This window comes from Neovison vison, chromosome 1 (genome assembly GCF_020171115.1).
Source record: "Neovison vison isolate M4711 chromosome 1, ASM_NN_V1, whole genome shotgun sequence".
NCBI classification, from domain to species: domain Eukaryota; kingdom Metazoa; phylum Chordata; class Mammalia; order Carnivora; family Mustelidae; genus Neogale; species Neogale vison.
The window spans coordinates 65,011,405-65,032,396 of record NC_058091.1 but is presented as its reverse complement, the minus strand read 5'-3'; the positions used below and the strand labels follow the sequence as shown (position 1 = coordinate 65,032,396).

Here is a 20,992-nt window from a genome sequence, read left to right as displayed (position 1 = left end):
TTGGAAACAGCTTTTTAAAACAAACTTCTCCTTATAAAGTGTTGCTATTATAATTAACTTCCTCTTCTTTGACACCAGCTGTTTCTTTCAGCAACACCTAATTGGACCAAATTATTCAAATGCAGGTATTTCTTCTCAAAAAAACAAAAAGCGAAAACCAAGAACCCCTATTGTTGTATAGCTAGAGGTATCACAAATTTCTGTACACTAAATCACATTTTTCACATAGATTTCAGTAAAAATGTCAAGGATGTATTCTAAAAGACCTAAATCAGATGATGAGTTGGAGAATCGGATGAGGGGTGGGAGTGCCACAGAGATCAACCTGCCTAAAAGGATCATTTATTTATACTGAGCAAAAGGGAACAGAATTCAGACAAGACTTGCCCCCTTTGGGAGGGAGTCAGGAGGCTCTCAGACATCTATCTTCTGCATGCAGAAGCATTCCTTCTTGCTCTTTAAGGTATTCAAACTCATGGGCCTATGATGAAAGTCTCCACCAATGAAAAATATCTGGGGCCAACCCAGCGATATGATGACATCTTCCATTCACACTGCAGCACCGACTTCCTTCTCTCTGACAAAATGGTAATTAGACACTAGAAATGGTGGGCAGGGGTGGGGAGGATAAAGGAGGTACTAGAAAGGAAAGCAATGTATACTCTATCCAGTATACAGAAAATTCCTCAGTAGAGGTGATACTGCTAACTGACATGAAAGGAAACTGGATTCTCCAGTCTCCAGCCCTTTCCCAAACCTCAGGGATGGATTCTACAACTGGGAATCAACTTGCGCTCAATAAACCATGCGTCTAGTTTGTCAATTCGTCTTGAGAAAGCAGTGCTCACATGTACTGCTCATCCGCCCCTCCCCCAAATTACTGCCCCCACTGCTAATTTGACATGGAATGACTATAGCTCAGAGAAAAGGTAGATCATTCCTAGAAGTAAAATAAAGAAACAAGATGGTCTCCTCTCTCAACAGAAAGAAAGATCTCGCCATGAAATAATATGAAGTGTGTGTGAGGGCTATGTTGCACCAAAGACAGGACAGAGTGCCATGATTTACCAATCAGGGTCGGTTATCAAGTAAGCAAGATGCTTGCAGGAATGTCCAGAGGCAGCATTTCCTAGTAAAAGGGCACAGTTTCATTGCTTCCAGTTCACTATTAAACTGTTAAGCTACTTTATAGGATCATATTTTCAAATGACTCTTTCCCTAACATTTACTGAGTGTGTAATTTATACTACTGGCCAAGTTAGGTGCTATTAAAAAGTGTTGAAAAGAATCCAATAAAATTCACTGTTAAACTAAGAAAAAAGTCATAAACCATTGGAAAAATACGAATGTTGATTTCATACACAATTAGAACAAAAACTAAATCCCTCTTAATAATTAACTTTGATAGGGGAGGTAAAACTTTAAGAAGAGGAATTGGGAGTGTGAGAGGGGAAAAACTGTCGGGTTTGAGAACATTATGGAATCTGAGTGGATTCACCAGACACAAGTAATTCAATTTAGGTTTGAGGTCTTTGTACCAAAAATGACCCCACGCCTTCATCAATTTATTGGAAACTGGCATAATCGCTGAAATGGACAATAAGAACTTCACAACTCTTTTCAAACTATCACAATTTGCTTTAAGTGGAAATGAATAAGTATCAGGAAAACAGACTTAATATGCAATTTCTCACAATAAGTTCTAAAAGAGATTGGATCCCCCTATACCTGTAGAGAAAGGAGCATAAGTACCACAGCACTGTCTGAACAAGCAACCGTGACCATTCTCAGGTTTCACCCCTGTTGTAGCATGTGTCAGAAGTTCCTTCCTTTTTAAGACTAAATAATACTTTATTGTGTGCATATACCATTTTGTTTTATCCATTCATTTACTGATGGACATTTAGGTCACTTCTACCTTCTGGCTACTGTGAATTAATGCTGCTAGGGACACGGGTGCACAGATATCTCTTTGAGAGCCTGCTTTCAACTCTTTCGGGTGTATATCCATAGGTGAAAATGCTGGATCATGTGGTAATTCTATTTTTAATTTTTTGAGGAACTGCCATACGGTTAAAAATGGATGATTCTTTGTCCTCCATGCTATTTGTTATAAGGGGCGTTAGAGAGGAGTAGGGAATTTGGGTAAATTGGAAGGGGAGGTGAACCATGAGAGACTATGGACTCTGAAAAACAATCTGAGGGGTTTGAAGTGGCGGGGGGGTGGGAGGTTGGGGTACCAGGTGGTGGGTATTATAGAGGGCACGGCTTGCATGGAGCACTGGGTGTGGTGAAAAAATAATGAATAATGTTTTTCTGAAAATAAATAAATTGGAAAAAAAAGTAGAAGTGAAAAAAAAATGGATGATTCTTAAAGGGCTATTTTAGTGATGGTATACAGATTCTGGTTTGTGCACCCATGATTTCATGCTAGTCAGATCTCAATCTAGAAAATACTAGATGCACTGAGGTAGAGGAAGAGGTTCCACTATCATGTATGTGTGGATCTCCTCAGTGGGATTGTGAAGGATTAAGCACATAGATAGATTGTTGCAGAGAACAATCTACTAAGGAGAATCCCTTCTGTAAAACAACTTTTCCAGCAATGAGTAAATTTCTTGAAAAGGGAATACTCTCACATTATCATTACTTCTCAACACAAGCTCTGTCCCCACTAACTGACATGCATATCAGTCTCTAAGGTATTTTTACTCTGTAGTAGATAAAATGGGAATAAAGCCCATCTTGGTGCAGAAACACCCAAATGCATCTGAGCCTTTTAAATCACAGTTAGAACATTAGGAAAAAGAAATTATAAGTGATTTGGGGAATCAAATGCCCAAAATAACTATCCTGGTAGATACAATAACAAAGTATCATAGACTTCTTCCTTAAAAAAAGAATTAATTGTGAAATATTTCAACTATATAAAAGGTACAGAAATTAGTACACACCCATGTATATACCACCTTGACTTAGAAATCTAATATTATAGGTAAGCTTGAAGATGCTTGTCTTTCCCCATGGTTCTGTTCTACTCCAACCCCCAAAAGAGATAACTATTTTGAATTTGTTGTTTGTGATTCCCATGCAAACGTCAGTCCTTTGTAACCCAAGTAGGTACAAAAGCACTGTCTTGCATTGATTTGATTTGGTGTGGATGGCATCATACCACACACATGCTTCTGTAATTTGTTTTTGCTCCCAACACTGTTCTTGAACTGTATGGATAGTGACATGAAAGCTCTAGTTAACTCATGTTAAGTGCTCTGTAATAGTCCACTAACTGACTACACCAGAAGGTGTTTGTTCATTCTCTCCTTGATAGGTATTTACCAATTCCTTTGGGGGAGGGGTTATTACAATGTCAATATAATATTGTTGATTAGATCTCCTTCTGCATGCCACAGACTCGTTCGGCGGTGCAAATCGAGAGACAAGAGTTGCTGAGTCTTGGTGCCACGCTCATCTGATAATAGCAGGTGTTGCCAAACTGCTCTTTGGAAGTAGTGCCAACATCCCCTCCCATCAGCTGGGCCTGCTTCCCACTCTCCACAGCCTGGGCCTGGGCATCATAAGGGCTTTTAACTGTTGACTATCTGATGGTGCGCAGTGGTACGTCCTTGTTTTGTTTTGCTTTGTTTTTCTGAGCAGCATTGTCTGAAGTGAGCCGGGAGTGGCCTACAAGGAAGAGAGGGAGCTGAAGAAGGGAAAAGGGGGAAGAATCTCAAGGAGTGGAGCTGAGAGCTGTCATTAAACAGGAATTTCTGATGCTAGAAGAAATGGCTCATTAAAATAATTTCCACACTCTACACAGTGGCCGTTCATTGCCGTCTCACAGCTCATTGGTCAGTAGTGTCCAGACCTAACGCTCCCATTTACTGAGAGACCCCAAGGGGGGGTTGGATCATTTCTGTAATGCATGAAGGTAATCCGAAAAATACCATTTCGACCATTTCTTATTTTCAAGCAAATATAAGTCTTAGCATAGAGTCTCACTGGCAGATACCTAAGAAGTTGTCACGGTATTTAAAGAAAACTGTGAAAACTGTGTTGTTAAAATGCTAAGGGGAAAAATATCAACTTCTCTTTCTCAATGCGCAATGATCTTTTTTTTTTTGGAAAAAAAATTAACTATTTCATTCTTCTAGAAGATTACTTGTGATTTCCCATGGATACAAAGCATACTGCAAGTATGTGATTTGATTAAATTCTCAATACCCTTTCATATGAAAACTCAGATGTAGCTTTCAGGTACTTTTATGGATTCTTATCAATTATTTTTTAGGAGCTGAACCTTAAAGGTTTTTTCCTATGATTTCATCCAAAGAATTTACTGTCAAAGAGAAACTGCTGTCTTCAACAAAGAACAGCAAATGAAAATTAAACTGGTGTAGCTGTACTTTCTAGATGTCCAAAGAATCAACGCAAGGGAAGCTAGCTATGTGACAAGAATAGCATTCTCATTCTGTTTTGCAAAAACAGGGACAAGCTTCATTTTTATTTTATTAGACTGATCTATACAGAACAGCTTATGTATAATAACTCTTGTTATGCCTTATTTCATAGCAATTTTCTTTTCTATTGGTAGAAGGCAGGGATTACACCTATAATTAACTGTAACAGAAATTAGTAAAATTAAACACACACACACACACACACACACACAGACTTTCCTCAACAGCAGAGGACCAGAAAAATTTCTAGGGCTCGGGAAATTATTAGATTGAAAAAAATATTTTCTATCCCAGAGGCCTTTGGGCTCTCCAACCAGACACTTATTTGGGCTAGGAATAAACTAACAACAACAACAACAATGGCAAAAGCTTAAGTTAATGGAAAGAGGGACAGAAAAGAAAGGATAGGTGTCTCATGGAACAACTCTGGGGCGGGGGACAGACATAGTTGATGAATTTTCTAAAGGAACACACTAAGCAGGGAAAGTTGGATATCCTTCTAACTAGAAGAAATTGCAATAAAGTTTAGTGGTTTGGAGGTTGGTCTTGGGAGTTAGGCAGACCTAGGCTTTACTTTACTAGTTACATGAACTAGGGCAAATGACTGAATTTATTTGAGACTTAGTTTGCTGTTCTACAAAAGAGTGATATAATAGGACATAATATACCCCACAGGGATGCTTTTAGAATTAAATGTGAAAATATAAGTGGGGAAAGCACAGAGTAAATGCTCAGTTACTAGCAGCTATTATGTACAAGATAAATGAGTGTGTTTTAGCTAGACTAGCCTTTTTAAAGAACTATTGTATTCACATACCAATAACACTTTTAAACAAAGGCTGGTAAAAAGCAATTAAATAAATCAGTGTATTTGTACCATACAAATTTCTGATAATATTAGCTTCAATTCTTTCTCTCTAATGTAATTTTAATTCAGCTTTTAAAAATTTCCCCAGGAAAGAGTAGTACTAAATGAAATCACCAGCTACCAGTAGGGCAAGAATAAAAAGAGGGTAGAGTGAAAAATGTCTAACACTATACTGCTTGCTTAGAATACTTAATGTAAAGAAAATAGAATAGTACAATAAAAAGAATAAATAAAGCTATCTCATTCCTTTATAACTGTTAATGTAAATAGTAGCAAATCAAAATATTTAATTAAAATACAACACACAAAATTTTATGATGCTTTACTTAAAGTGGTAAATCTAAGGTAAAATAAAGTAGGGAAGCTTAAAGAATTGCCCCAGGTTTAAAAAAAACAAAAAACAAAAAAACAGATGCAGACAGAGAGGGCAAACATCCTGGGACTTGAATTTCAGAGTATTCTGGAAAGGTTAGCCTATCATTGCCTGGCATGCAGTAAATGTATTTGCTATAAGTAACTGCAGATTTCTCAGAAAAGCCATATAAGCTTTAGACACTCATATAAAAGCAAAATATTACTTTCTTTTTTGTCTTTTTTTTTTTTTTCCCACGGTTGTGGAGTTAGAGATCTTCATATAACAATTACTAAGCCACTAGAAATTTGGCTCTGGGTTTTAGGACTTCATGTCTCAAGGTTGGCTTCGATTTGAAAACTGGAAAATATAGATGAGAAAAAGCCACATAAAGCTAGCTGTAAGTTTCACAAAGGAAATGGATGATATCAGGTTCAGCATGAATTTCACTGAATTGTTAAATGCTTTTCAAAGAATCACACAATGATTGTATTGCAAAAGCATTTTAGACAATCTTTCTGGACGGAAGAAACGCCTTCATATCATTATGTTCCTATCCTGGAGAGAATGACATGGGGTCTGCTGAATTTGTAGACAAATATAGTAGGTTCTTATCTCCCCTTTCCCTAAGTTATTAAGTTATTGAAAGCATTTCCCAGTCAAGAAGATGGCAGTTTTCTGGTGATAATCAGTGAGAGAAGGTCTTTTTAGAATCCTTCTAGTAGGAGGCGGATTTCCAGTTGAAGACAGGTGTGCCCAGTGAAAAACCCCCAATGATGATACAGCTCAGGGCCTGACCATGCTTATGCAACTTCCAGGTCTTTCTCCGGCAGGCAGTGGGCACGGACAACTTCTAGTAACGCAGTTTCCTCAACATCAACTCAAACTCCAGCTCAGAACTCAACACCAAGATTCTCCTACCTGTGTATCATCAAATTTCTACATTGAATTCTAGATAAATGTCATGAGGAATTGCATAACTATTGGACAAGCAAAAACAAGCTTTCGCATATGTAAGCTGCTTCCATTGCTTTGGTTATCATAGGGACAGAGAGGTATCGCTAGGCCCCTGGTGCTCCAAGTAAATACTTAGCAAACAGGTCAGGTACCTTCAGGGACTGCAGAGAGTCTGAGTTGTTATCACAGTAGAGGATGATGTTGTTGGCCATGCTGAAGCTTTCTCTCACTCCAAGGTGGTAAAACAAGGACGGCTGTCGGAAGGCATCACTCATCTCCACCACCGCAATATCTGCAAACAAAGAACAAAGCCCCCCCAGTAGATGACACCTGAATAATGCCTAGTAAGCACATTTTGGTTGCAACAACTGAGTATTCAAAGAGGAAATGAGGAAAGGATAGGGATTTTCCCTCCTTGCTTACCCCTGAATTTTGAATTTGTGGCTCTACCCAGACGGAAGTGGTTTTTAGAAAATGCAGCAAACCTGCATCTTTTTTTTGAACATTTCTTTTCTTTTTAAATTTATTTACTTGACAGACAGAGATCACAAGTAGGCAGAGCGGGTGGGGGAAGCAGGCTCCCCGCTGAGCAGAGAGCCTGATGAGGGGCTCAATCCCAGGACCCCGGGATCATGACCTGAGCCAAAGGCAGAGGATTTAACCCACTGAGCCACCCAGGCACCCCCACTGTATTTTTTTTTTTTTTAACACGAAGGTGATCTTGTAATTACTGGAAACTGAGCAAAATCTACAATGGTGGGATGCTGGGGCTAACGCTCTCTGTTGAATTTCAACATTAAAATAATTCCCAGAAGCAGATCCATTTATTTCAATAAGCAGTAAATGTAAAATAAGATTTAAGAAAGCAAGCAGGGGAGCATCTGGATGGCTCAGTCAGTTAAATGGCCGATTCTTGGTTTCAGCTTAGGTCATGATCTCAGGGCCAAGTGACAGAGCCTCATGGCCAGTTCCACACTCCGTGTGGAGTCTCCTGAAGATTTTCTCCCTCTGCCTCTGCCCTTCCTCCCCCAATTAAATAATTTTTTTTAAAAAAGGAAATAGGTAAGATTATAAATTAATCCAGAAATGTATTTTATTTTCAAGATTTTATTTATTTGTAAGAGAGAAAGAGCAAGTGCACAAGCAGGCAGAGTGGCAGGCAGAGGTGGAGAGAGAAGCAGGCTCCCTGCTGGGCAAGGAGCCGGATGTGGGACTCCATCCTAGGACCCTGGGATCATGACCTGAGCTGAAGGTAGCGGCTTAACCAACTGAGCCACCCAGGCGTCCCCAGAGCTGTTACTTTGTAACTAATAAATTATCATTATTAATATATAGCAAGTCCCTAGCAAATGTACTCGAGAAAGAAAGAAAGCAAAGGTATAGAAAAATTATGACTGAAAAGGAAAATACACACACAGATAAAAATTCTACCAAAGCTCAGAGATGACTATACCAAGGTAGTATAAACCTGATAGCAATATCTGATACGAATGAAATATAGGTTAGTCTCAAACTCACTTTATACAGGGACAAAAATATGAAAGAAAAGTGGGGAAAAAATGCACCAAGCATTATACGATAAGAAAACTAGATCATGGGCTTAAAATTTATTTTGGGAATGCAGGGATATCTCAATGGGGAAAAAAAAATTCATCTGCATCTCCACAGATGCCCCAAGTGCTTTAATTAAGATTCAAAATGCATTTCTTATTAAAAATAACAGCAAAACAAAAATAGAAGAACACTCTTTTAACATGAAGAATAATATATATATTCTGGGGCACCTGGGTAGCTCACTGAGTTGAGCATCTGACTCCTGATTACGAGTTCAGGTCATGATCTCAGGGTTATGAGATCCAGGCCCACACCAGGCTCTAGGCTGAGTGTGGAACCTGCTTGGGATTTTCTCTCTCTCTCTCCCTCTGCCCCTACACACCCTGCTCTCAGTCTCCCTCTCTAAAAAATTATATATGCACAGCAACTACCAACTTTGTGTTTATAATTACAGTATTCTGTAAAAATCAGGAAAAAGACAAAACAGTCAATTATTCCTACTACTAGTTGGCTTTCTGAAAATCCCAGCTAATGTCACAAAGTAAGGAGATGTAATACTATAAAATAAAACACACAATTATCATTACTTGCAGATGTTTTGGTTGTCAACAAAGAAAACCCAGTAGAATCAACTAAACAACTATTATAAGCAATAATATAATTTAATAAGGTGTTGAGATGCAAAATCATTATGAAAACCAAGAGCTTCCTTTGTAATCATAGTATCTAGAAAACATGATGGCAAAACAATTCCAAATCACAATTATGATGAAAATGTTGACATACCTTACCACAAATTTAACAGATGATAATTTGTTAAACATATTTGCAATGTGACAGATGAAAGGTTAATATCACTATAAATTACCTCTTATCGGTCAGTTTAGAGCAAAGGAGCAGCCATAAAGACATTACAATAGAAAATTAGGCTATGGGCACGGGTGGGCAAATTCACAAGAGAATAACTAAAATGATAAATACACAAAGAAATCTACACCTTACTACGAACAAATGCACGTTAAGCAAACTCTAAAGTTCCAATTTTCTTGTCTAACAAGTAGTCAAAAAAAATTAAAGAATTCCCAGTGGAGATGCAGAGAAATGACATTCTGACAACCCAAGGAGAATTTTAAACTTCCCAGGAGACCTCAGTAATCCTTAAAGCTATGTACACTTTTGACCCAATAGCTCTACTCCTGAGAATTTACCCTGAGAAAATCCCCATAAATGTGTCAGGTTTACTTGTAAGTATGTCTAATGAAATATATTTTTTACAACAAAAATGAAAAATACCTAAATATCCATTAACAGGAAAATGGTTAGATAGGTAGGTAGCCAGATAGGTACAGAGGTACATAGATAGATTCAAATAGTGGTTTTGTTTTGTTTTTGTTTTTAGATTTCATTTATTTATTTGACAGAGAGAGAGAGAGATCACAAGCAGGCAGGCAGAGAGACAGGGGGAAGCATCTCCCTGCCAAGCAGAGAGCCGGATGCAGGGCTTGATCCCATGACCCTGAGATCATCATAACCTGGGCCAAAGGCAGAGGCTTAACCCTCTGAGCCACGCAGGCACCCCCAAATAGTGGTTTATTATGTATCATTGAGAACCAAATTGTTGAGTCACTATATTATACACCTGAAACTAACATAACACTATAAGTTAACTACTCTGGAATTTAAATAATTTTAAAAAGAAAACTATATTGTAGAAGAATATTTAGCAATGGAGGTAAACTCAAGGTATATTAAGTAAAAAAAATTAAGATATAATACATTATAATGTATATATTCTATGTGAATATACATATGTGTATTTAGAAATTTAAAAATTCTGCAAAGTTGTACACCGAAATGTAAACCATGATAATAGCTATGTAGTGGGATTGTGCATTTTTTTTCTTTATTCCTTCTATATTATTTTTAACAATTTCTCTTACGAACATTGATTACTTTTGTAATTTAGGAACCCACCAAAATAAAAGAAAAACAACACTAAAACCCCAAGTGGATGTAAAACCAAACAGCAGCACAAAAAAATAACGCAGACTCTCGAGAAACTGTTTGGGGCAGTTGGCCTTGTCTAGTGAATGTGAGATAAGAATTCACATTCTGTGAAAGAGAAATAGATCAGATCAAATGGAGGCTGAAGACACAGAGAATTTAGTGAGGTATGAAAGAGGCAGTCAAGTCAAAGGATCTTCAAAAGATATTTTTCCAAGGCTAAAATGACTTACGGGCTTTATAAAGGGTTTTCTTTTGGGGTCCTTAACATTTCTACACCAAAAACCAACACATGAGAAAATGAGTCATCCCATCCCACCTACACACCCCATCTGCCTCCTGCGCCCACTGTTTCCTCTTCCCACAGATGCCAGCCACTTGCCGTCAGTCACAGTGCTTGAAAATCAAGAGAGAGCGTAAAATGGGGCTGAAAGAAACCAAACCAAACAGTAGTTGACAAGAAATAAATGAGACCCACACAAAGGAAAATACTAGTTAAGTTAAAGTTGTCACAAGAAGAGGGGAAATGGGTGATTTCGAGAGAATGGGCTCCTGGGATTCGATGCTAAAATTAATAAAGGCACTAGAGAATGCACTCAGATTAAGAGAGAAACTAGACATTCAAAATAAATGGTACAGGCAAAATAAGGCATAGTCATCAGGTCTGAATGTCTGGGCAGGAACAGGTCCATTTTGGGATGCTATATAGAACATTAAAAATGCTTGTTTGTATAATTTTAAAATACTGAATATGATACAATAACTCAGAAAAAGACTGACTTTTTTTTCTACTTCAGGTTCGGGTGACTGATGGGTTCTGATAGATGTATATTCTTTTCTAAATGTATTTTTTAATATCCCTGGAGTAAAATGTACTTTTCTATCTCTCTGGTGAAGTGATCAAAGTCTATGACCCATTTCTTAAATTGTTGAATCTATTTTCTTATTGTCGAGGTTTGTGGGTCCTTTACATTATCTAGATATTTTTCCTTGGTCAAATAAGGAGACTTGCAAATACTTTCTCTGGGTTTGTGACCTGTCTTTCCAAACTACTAGCAGATATTTAGAAGAGCAGAAATTTCTAACTTGAAGTTCAAAGCATCAATTTTTTCTTTTGTGATTGTGGTTTAGGTGCAGTATCTTAAAAAAAAAAATCTTTGCCTAATCCAGGTCACGAAAGTTTTCTCTCTAGAGAAAGTTTTCTCTAGAAGTTTTGTAGTTTACATTTTACATTTTGGTCTATGATCCATGTTAAAATAATTTTTGTAAATGATGTGGGATGTGGGTCAAGGTTCATATTTGTTGTAAAGACTCACCTTTCTCTGTAGATTGCTTCTGCTTCTTCATCAAACACCAATTGGCTACATTTATATGGGTCTATTGTTGGGTGATTCTGTTCCATTGATCTATGTGTCTATCTCTTGCCAACACTACACTGTTTTGATAATTGTGGATTTATAGTAGGTATTAAAATTAAGCCCTGCAAGTCTTCCAACTCGATTCTGCTATTTTTGAAAGTGTTTAGTTTTATTTGATTTCCCGTGTAAATTTTAGAATCATTGTGATTAGAGCTATCAGTTGATAGCTATAAAAAAATCTTCTAGGGATTTTTTTTTTATATTTAATTAAAAAAAATGTTTATTCTTCCAATCCATGAGCATGGAAATGTCTTCCATCTTCTTGTGTCTTCTTCAATTTCTTTCATGAGTATTCTGTAGTTCTTTGACTTCATTATTGCCAATTCAAATACATTTTTTTCAAATTATTTATTTTCAGAAAAACAGTATTCATTATTTTTTCACCACACCCAGTGCTCCATGCAATCCGTGCCCTCTATAATACCCACCACCTGGTACCCCAACCTCCCACCCCCCCGCCACTTCAAACCCCTCAAATTGTTTTTCAGAGTCCATAGGCTCTCATGGTTCACCTCCCCTTCCAAGCAAATACATTTTATTTCCTTTTGTTGTTTGATTGCTGTTGCTAGGACATCTGACACTATGTTGAACAAGAGTGGTAAGAGTGGGCCTCCTTGTCGTCTTCCTGATCTTAAAGGGAAGGCAGTCAGCTTTTGACTGATATTGTATATTAAATGTATAGATCATTTGGGGGAGAACTAACATCTTCATGTATTGAGTCTTTCTATCCATGAAAATAGTATATCTCTCCATTTATTTAGGTCTTCTTTGATTCTTTCCTATTTTATAATTTTCATTACACAGTTTCTGAATGTATTTTGCTAGATTTACACCTAAATGTTTCATCTGTTTTTGATGCTATTATAGATGGAATCCTTTCAAATTTCAAATCCCAGTTGTTCATTGCTAGTATGTAAAAATACAGTTGATTTTTATATATTGATTTTCTGTTTTGAGACTTTGCTAAGCTCACTTATTTGTTCCAGACCTTATTTTTTTTATTTGCACATGTCTGGAATTTTCTACATGAACAATCATGTCATTTGAAACTAGAAATGGTTTTATTTTTTTTCCTTTCTAATCTGTATGTCTTTTATGGTTTGGGGTTTTTGTTGTTGTGTGTCTTGTTTTACCTGGATATAATGGCTGGGGCTTCCAGTAGCACAGCATTTTTAAAGTAGGAACACTTCATTATTTAACAAAAATATCATCTTATCATGTTTACCTCCTGACTCTGATGACTATCTTCTCAAAAATAGTAAAACAAACAGGTGAAAATTATCTTCCTTGTGAAACGATATTAAATCATGTCTCAAATGAAAAAAAAAAAAGGATGTAATTATAATAAATAAACACCTGATACTCCACAATTCTTGAAACTCATTCATATGGGTTACCGTTTATCCACTTTATGTCACAAACATGAATTTAATAATTGCGATGTGCCAGGAACTGTATGCTTATCAAATATTAACTCGATCTTCATAATACTCCTTTGTGGTAGGTAATATTACTATTTCAGGACACAGAGGCAGAGAATGTATAATCGGTCCAAAATCAGCTAGGAAGTGGTGGTACCACTTCTATCCTTTGAGGGATCTGACCCCAAGCAATCTAGCTGGAGATCCATACTCTTAAATCTTTACTGAGCCATACCCTATATTTACAGGATATAGAGGTTCTCAAGATCACAATATAAATTTGGAGGTACAAAAAAGATTTGGGGACCAAAGCATATATTTCTGTTATGTATTTTGTGACCAAATGAACTTAATAATTTTCTGATTGAGTTTTTATGGTAATATTGTGAGTAAAACAGCTATAATTAACAAAATGAAGACTAAGTCTGTTTAAAAATATACAGAAAGGTACAAACATCTCTTACATTTTTTACCCAAGGTATTGTTTCTTTCCTTTCTTCCAAATGGGTTAATGTTAAATGGAGCACAAAATTAGGTTTACCAAGGGTTTATAAAAGCATAACAAATTTTTAGGGCAATAACATAAAACTGTTGTGCCTAATTACATTTTGGACATTAAATGGAAGTGGTTCATGGTCTGTTTTTCTTTTTTTATCTCATTTTTCCTTTATAATACTGTATCTGTTAGTTAAATATCTCACATGAGCTTCTGTTGCTTGTAAAAAGTAGAGTTAAAGCGGAACATTAATGTTCAGTTACTTTTTATCTATTCAATGTTTTCCTTAGGCATTAGATCACTGATGACAACAAGAGCCCAGTAGTGATTTGGACTGTATTGTAGTCTACAAAGCACTCCCAAACTCCATTGTCAACTTCCCAAGTTTTACATAGGTATATGTGTGTGTATATATATGTATGTATATACATATACATACATACATGTACTTCCCAAGTTATCACACAGAACTAGCCATTTAGTCATGATAGGTTAATCCCCCAGGATGACCCACCAGTACCAATTTAATTCTACAAATGTCCTGACCACTTATTATATAAAAAGTTTTGTTATTTGCTGTTATGAAAGTTAAAAGAAAAAATTAACTGGATGTGTTTTTTCCTATCTCTTGTGGGACAGAATCACGAGTTGGCAGATACTGACATAGGGCAGAATGTGGCCAGCACTGGGAACATACAGAGGGTGACACTCAAGGACCAGGGAGGCCAAGCCTGGTGGAAGGGATGACGGAAGTCAACATGAAAGAGGCATCATCAGGCTATGGAGCTGGAATGGAACACCTCAAACTGGAGCTGGGGGAAATTGGAAGGGGAGGTGAACCATGAGAGACTATTGACTCTGAAAAACAATCTGAGGAGTTTGAAGCGGCAGGGGGTGGGAGGCTGGGGTAACCAAGTGGTGGGTATTGGAGAGGGCACTGGATTGCATGGAGCACTGGGTGTGGTGCAAAAACAAGGAATACTGTTATGCTGAAAAAAAAAAAAAAGCACTGCATATCAAAGGCACCATAGGAAAAGGAAAGAGACAAGATGCCTGGGGCTTGGTCAGAGCAATGGAGGAAACTCAGTAGGGAACTGAGTCAGTCCCCAGGGTATTCTGAACTGGTAAACCAACAGAGATCCCCTAAAGAACAGATACTAACCCACAAATACTTATCCCATCTTAGATTCTTTTTTTTTTTTCCCCCAATTTATTTATTTTCAGAAAAACAGTATTCATTATTTTTTCACCACACCCAGTGCTCCATGCAAGCTGTGCCCTCTATAATACCCACTTCTTAGATTCTTAAGGGAAATGTATCTTGACTTTTATTGATTTTTCTTTTTTCTTTAAGATTCTTTATTTACTAGAGAAGGAGAGAGAGAATGAGCAGGGGGGAGAGCAGAGGGAGAAGCAGACTCTCCACTGGGCAGGGAGCCTGATGCGGCACTTGATCCCAGGACCCTCAGATCATGACCTAAGCCAAGGGCAGATGCTTAACTGACTGAGCAACCCAGGTGCCCCTCCATTGATTCTTCTATATTATGAATAAATAAGGGATAATTACAATGAATCTACTGTATGCAAATTACTAAAATGTTATTCATGACCTAGTGCCCCGGTAGAGTTCCCTAGAGACTCAGTGTCGGTTTACTAAAATTTGGCAGATACACAATGTTGGGAAATTGCAAACCTCCTATTACAGAGGTAAAACTGTTGTGATTTTCATGAAGGACAGAAGAATAATCTACCATCACTGCTGTCTCGAATTAATCATGGTTTAGCAATTCCTGCTGTGAATTACTACTCCTGTAGCTTCATCAGTATTTTATTTCCCTGTACATTATTTAGTTAACCCTATCATGTATAATGATACATATTTGTGTCAACAATAAATATTTTGGTCCATAAATACATGTATGCATAATGATTCAAACATGATTCATTCTTATATTGCTAAAACAAATGTATACGTAATGTCCCCACCCCAGCCTAATTTGCTTGTTTAATTTGCTTGTAATGCTCTATTACACAGAGGTGTTGGTTTTTTTTTTTTTTTTAATCTAGAAAGTGAGGACTGGGAGGTAGGTAATCAACCTCCAGAAGTTGGCTTTTAAAAATGTTGAGAGCTATGGCTCCTGTAAAAGGAAGGGGGGAAGAAGAAGGAGAAGCCCAGAGAAAGAAAGAAGAAAGAGACAAAGGGAAAGAAAAAGGGGGAAGAGGGGGCAGGAGAGAAGGAAGGAGCAAAACCAAACAAGATTGGTATTATAAAAATGGAAGTCCCCTTGCCCAGACAATAGCCACAAAAATCCAGTTTGTGATGCTCCAGCTTTAGAGAACATGAGGGGCAAATTAGCACATATCTATAGACGGCACCCATCCCAGAGTGGCAGGACCCAGAACCAGAGCTCTCTGCCAGGAAGAGATGCAGCCTCAGGAAAGCACACCACAGAGGTGAAAAGCTAGAAGGAGAACATCTCCAGGGGCCTTGAGAGGAGTGATGAACATGCAAATGGCAGACAAGCTGTTTCATGATTTCCAGTGCTTGCATCCTGATTAAGTTTCTGAATGGATGACCTTGGACAAGATCTTAAGTTTACTGAGCTATGGTTTCCTCAGCTGTCAATGGAGAATAAGAACAGGTATTCACTGTACAAAGCTGTTGTTAGGATTACATGTGCACTAGGCACAGCAAACTCTCAATATATGGCTATTATAAGGAGCTATTATAAGAAATATTAATTGGGGGGGCACCTGGGTAGCTCAGGCAATAAAGTGTCTTTTCAGGTTTAGCTCAGGTCATGATCCCAGAGTCCTGGGATCAAGCCCCATGTCAAGCTCCCCGCTAGCGGGGAATCTCCTTATCTCTCGGCCCTTCCCTCTGCTCATGCTCACACACACATTCTCTCTTTCAAATAAATGAAGAAAGAAATGTTAATAGGAAGCCCTTTGAACAATTTAACATAAAAATGTTATTGAAGACAGTATTAAAATATAATATTCCCAGTGAAGCCTTATATGAGTAATTACTCATAGAAATGAGTTTGAAGGGGCACCTGGGTTGCTCAGTGGTTTAAAGCCTCTGCCTTCGGCTCAGGTCATGATCCCAGGGTCCTGGGATTGAGCCCCCATCAGGCTCTCTGCTCAGCAGGGAGCCTGCATCCCCCCCATCTCTACCTGCCTCTGCCTACTTGTGATCTCTCTCTCTGTCAAATAAATAAATAAAATCTTTTTTTAAAAAAAAGAAATGAGTTTGAAGTCCAATTATGAAAACACACAAAGCCCACATAAAGAATTTTGACTTGATTCTATAATCAGTAGTGATCCATCCATACCTATGAGTTTTGAGAAGGAGTATGGCAGGATCAAATTTATGGAAGATAAATCTAGATTTTGTGGACGGACTGACAGATTAAACAGACTGGAAGCTGGGAGATCAGTGAGGAGTCCTTTAAAGGAGAGTGTGCCCCTAAACTAATACAGAGAATACACGGCAAGGAGTTCAAGAGGCTTTAGGGATTTGGTGGATGCAGGATAAAGAAAAAATTAAGGTGATTTCAAACTTGAATGGTTAACATTTATGGCTTGCCATTAACACAAGTGACACAAGAAAAAAATATCTTTTTTGGTAGGAACTTGAGATTGGATTGAGACACATTAAACCTGTGTGTGTGTATGCGTGTGTATCTAACTGACAGCTGTTATTTTGAATCTCAGCAGAGATTAGAATCAGAGTTAAGAGTCATGATGATGTAACAGTTGAAATAGCATGTGTAGATGAGATTGACAATGCAGACAATATAGAGAAAAATGAAAAGGCATCTATGATTCAGGAAATCCCTTCCTCATCATATACCCAACAGAAACACAGTTCATCAAAATACATGTAATAAATGTTCATAACAGTACTGTTTGCAAACCATCAATAGTAGAAGAAATAAAGTATGCTATACAGGGATAATGGATGCCATACAGCAGTGAGAATTAAAAATCTGACTACCTGTGGCAACATGAATGAATCTCACAGACTGTTAAAAGAACCCGAATAAAAAAGAGTTGATACCTTATGATTCTGTTTACATGAGGTTCAAAAATTTGGTATTAAAAGTCAAAATAGCAGACACTTTGGTGGAGCACAATGGCTGAAAGGGGACTTGGGGAGTTCTTATGGAGAGCTGGTAAGGTTCTGCCTCTTGATCTGGGTGCTGGCGATTCAGGCATGCTCACTTTGTGAAAATCAATGCATTTCTGGTTAATAATTTTGCCAAGAGTGTTAAGAGGGCTGTATTTAGTTTCCTGTAGACACTATAACAAAGTTCCATAAACCTGGTCCCTGAAACAACACAAAGTTCCTCTGTCACACTTTCAGAAGCTCCATGCCATTTCCAAATCAAAGGGTCAGCAGGGTCAGGGCTGTGCTACCTCTTGGGGCATTCCTTGGCTTGTGTGTATACATGTGGTCTCCAACTGCCCCTGCCTCTCTCTTAGAAAGACCCTTCTAATGGCAGAGAGGGCCCACCCCAGTAATTCAAGATCACCCAATTATCAAGACCCTTAATTTAATCATGTCTGCAAAGACCCTTTTTCCAAATACGGTTGCATTCCCCCATCTCAGGGTTTTGGCATAGACACTGGAGCATAGGGGTAAGCATTTCTCAGCCTACCACGAGGGTTTAGAAGGTGGGTACCGCAGAACTAAAAGGGTTGAATTTGAGGTGAGGGAATGGAGATTAAGTAGCACAGACAAGTGTCCAAAAGAGGAAGAGAAAGGAAGAAGATTAACATTTACTAAGATCCACAGTAGAGATTTTTACATTCAATATGGAAACCCAAGAGGTCAGACAATACTTTAATACTTTAGTTGCCAGGTGGAGGATCTGAACATTAGTAGAAAGAGAAGATTTTAAAGGGGGGTAGGTAGGTGATTAATAGAGACAATCTCTATATTCTCAGATAAGATAGAAAGATTTAGATTTAAGTTGGGGAGAAAAGTCAGTCTTGGAAAAAAGAAGGGATCCTTGAAGGGCAAGAAGAAGGGAGCTAATGAAAGGCAAAGGCCAAGAAATAATGAAGTAAAAGGAAGAATGATGAGATTCTTTCATTTAGGTAGTGACTCCATGCAATAGAGCTGGGGTACAGGTCGCCAACAGAAAGCAAAGCCCAGCCCAGGAGACAGCAGGGATGAGCCCACGTCCTGTGTTCTGTGGACATCACCAGAAACATGCCTGAAGGTAGCACCATCTCTCCTCTGGGAGGCTGTGGTCCCTTTTCTTTTCTCTTTTCTTTTCTTCTCCTTATTATGTTCAATTAGCCAACCTATAGTACATCATCAGTTTTGACGTAGTGATGTGATGAGCACTAGGTGTTATATGCAACTAATGAACCATTCCTTTTTTTTTTTTAAAGGAATTAATGTCAACATGTCTATTGCTTGCTATAGTATGAATGCTAACTACTATAGCCAACAGAAGCAAGATGTGAGCCAAGCCCTAAAAGAACCAAAACTCTATTTCCCCCCCTTACTTCTATAGGCCTAAGATGAAAATAAAGGAGCATGTGACGAAAAGAGGGAAGACAGAATAGATTTCGGTTTTCTTCTTCTTACTGGCCACAGATGGGTCTTAACCAGATATTAAGATTTCAGTATCACTGGGGGGAGGGGGGTTGGGAGAAGGGGGGTAGGGTTATGGACATTGGGGAGGGTATGTGCTTTTGGGTAAATTGGAAGGGGAGATGAACCATGAGAGACTATGGACTCTGAAAAACAATCTGAGGGGTTTGAAGTGGCGGGGGGGTGGGAGGTTGGGGTACCAGGTGGTGGGTATTATAGAGGGCACAGCTTGCATGGAGCACTGGGTGTGGTGAAAAAATAATGAATACTGTTTTTCTGAAAATAAATAAATTGGAAAAAAAAAAGATTTCAGTATCACCAATGAATATTCTTGGCCACAAGGAAGACTGGGGTAATAAAGGATCCTTCTGTCCTATTCTTAAAGAATTCCCAGCACCCAGCACTTTGATGGTGTTTTACGAAGTATTATTAAGAGAGCCCTGCAAAAATGCTCTAGTTAGATGCAGTCTTCGAGTGAATCCTTCCTATCAATGCACAAGGAAAGCAAATAAATCACAATTTAGGTCTTTGGTGCACAGCAAGTGTTTCATAAAGGGATACTTCCTCGGCTGTGGGCAACCCAGTCTTCAACGTCATTTTGCTTATTAAACAGGTAGAAGCAGGCCCTAAATCAAAGAGTATTATTCCCTTTCCAAGTTGAAATAGGATCCAGATTCTACCTTAAGAATTTATTTTTTAACGTAAGGGCAATAACACTAGACGTGGTCACTGATCTATAAAGAGTAGGGAATATAAGAAAAAGTGTAAGTCAAACTTAACTCTCAGGTTATTATGTGACAGGACCACGCTGCCCATTATATGCCAAAATAGGATACAAAGTGGCTTTGACGGTAAAAATTTCTTTATCCCCACTGAAAACTATTTTTCTCTCCGAAATTATTACATTTCCTAAAGGTATACTGGGTTGAAGAGTCTATAATCATAAATTTAGATCTGTATAAACTCATTTTATGTAACAAATTTCAGTTCTTAACTAATCAATCTATTTTCTCAGATGCTGAGAAAGCTATTCCTGAAATTTGGGACAGGCTCTTTTAAAGTTTAATATAGCTTTTACTGTGGTTAAGGATAAATGCCATTTCAGGGGAGAAGCATCTCTCAATCAGCAAAGCAGTCTTCATTCTTGTCTCAGTGAAATTCTCAAGCACACAGCAAATAGCCCTTTGTATCAGAATCTTGCACAAGAGTCCCCCTTGCCAACTGGACCCAATAACCTGCCTCTTTTAATTGGCACTTGTATTAAGTTGTGTCAGGTTGTATATGGTTGCAAGAGTTGATTTGTGGTAATTTTTGAAGAGAATCTGACTGTGCTTCACTGATGTGCTTCCTGAGTGACCTATTATTCCTAATTGTTTTATACATTTACAACTTTTCCACAAAGAGACAGCAGAGAGTAGCCAGGGAACACTGGAAACATGATCTGACCATGTTCTCTGGCAAAAATGGCCATAAACCATGGCAATTTTATTCATGTCTGAGGTTGTTCTGAGATTTTTTGCATTCTAGGGAAAGAGTTATGTGTTATGTGTTATATCTACATAAACAATAGGAGTTACTAAAATAGTGTGGTACAGGGATACAATCAACACAATTCGAATTACGAAGAAGTCTACAGGAAAGATAATCAGATTTCCTCACAAAACCGCTGGGAATGGGAGAGCAAAAAAGAGGGAGAAAAGAGATAGTACAGTGGCTTTCTTATACACTAACAATGAAAATACAGAAAGGGAAATTAGAGAATCGATTCCATTTACTATAGCACCAAGAACCATAAGATACCTGGGAATAAACCTAACTAAAGAGGTAAAGGATCTATACTTGAGGAACTATAGA

At 37.9% G+C, this 20,992-nt stretch overlaps 1 protein-coding gene across 4 annotated transcripts in view; it reads right to left on the bottom strand.

Annotated features, from left to right (window-relative positions):
• MAP3K5 (mitogen-activated protein kinase kinase kinase 5) overlaps positions 1-20,992 on the bottom strand; it is a 236,180-nt gene that overhangs the window by 133,637 nt on the left and 81,551 nt on the right. For all 4 annotated transcript variants that reach the window (XM_044248045.1, XM_044248019.1, XM_044248027.1 and 1 more), the window contains one exon: positions 6,787-6,926. In XM_044248045.1, coding sequence (XP_044103980.1) covers positions 6,787-6,909 — 123 coding nt within the window. In that variant the 5' untranslated portion in view covers positions 6,910-6,926. The remainder of the gene's footprint in view (positions 1-6,786; positions 6,927-20,992) is intronic.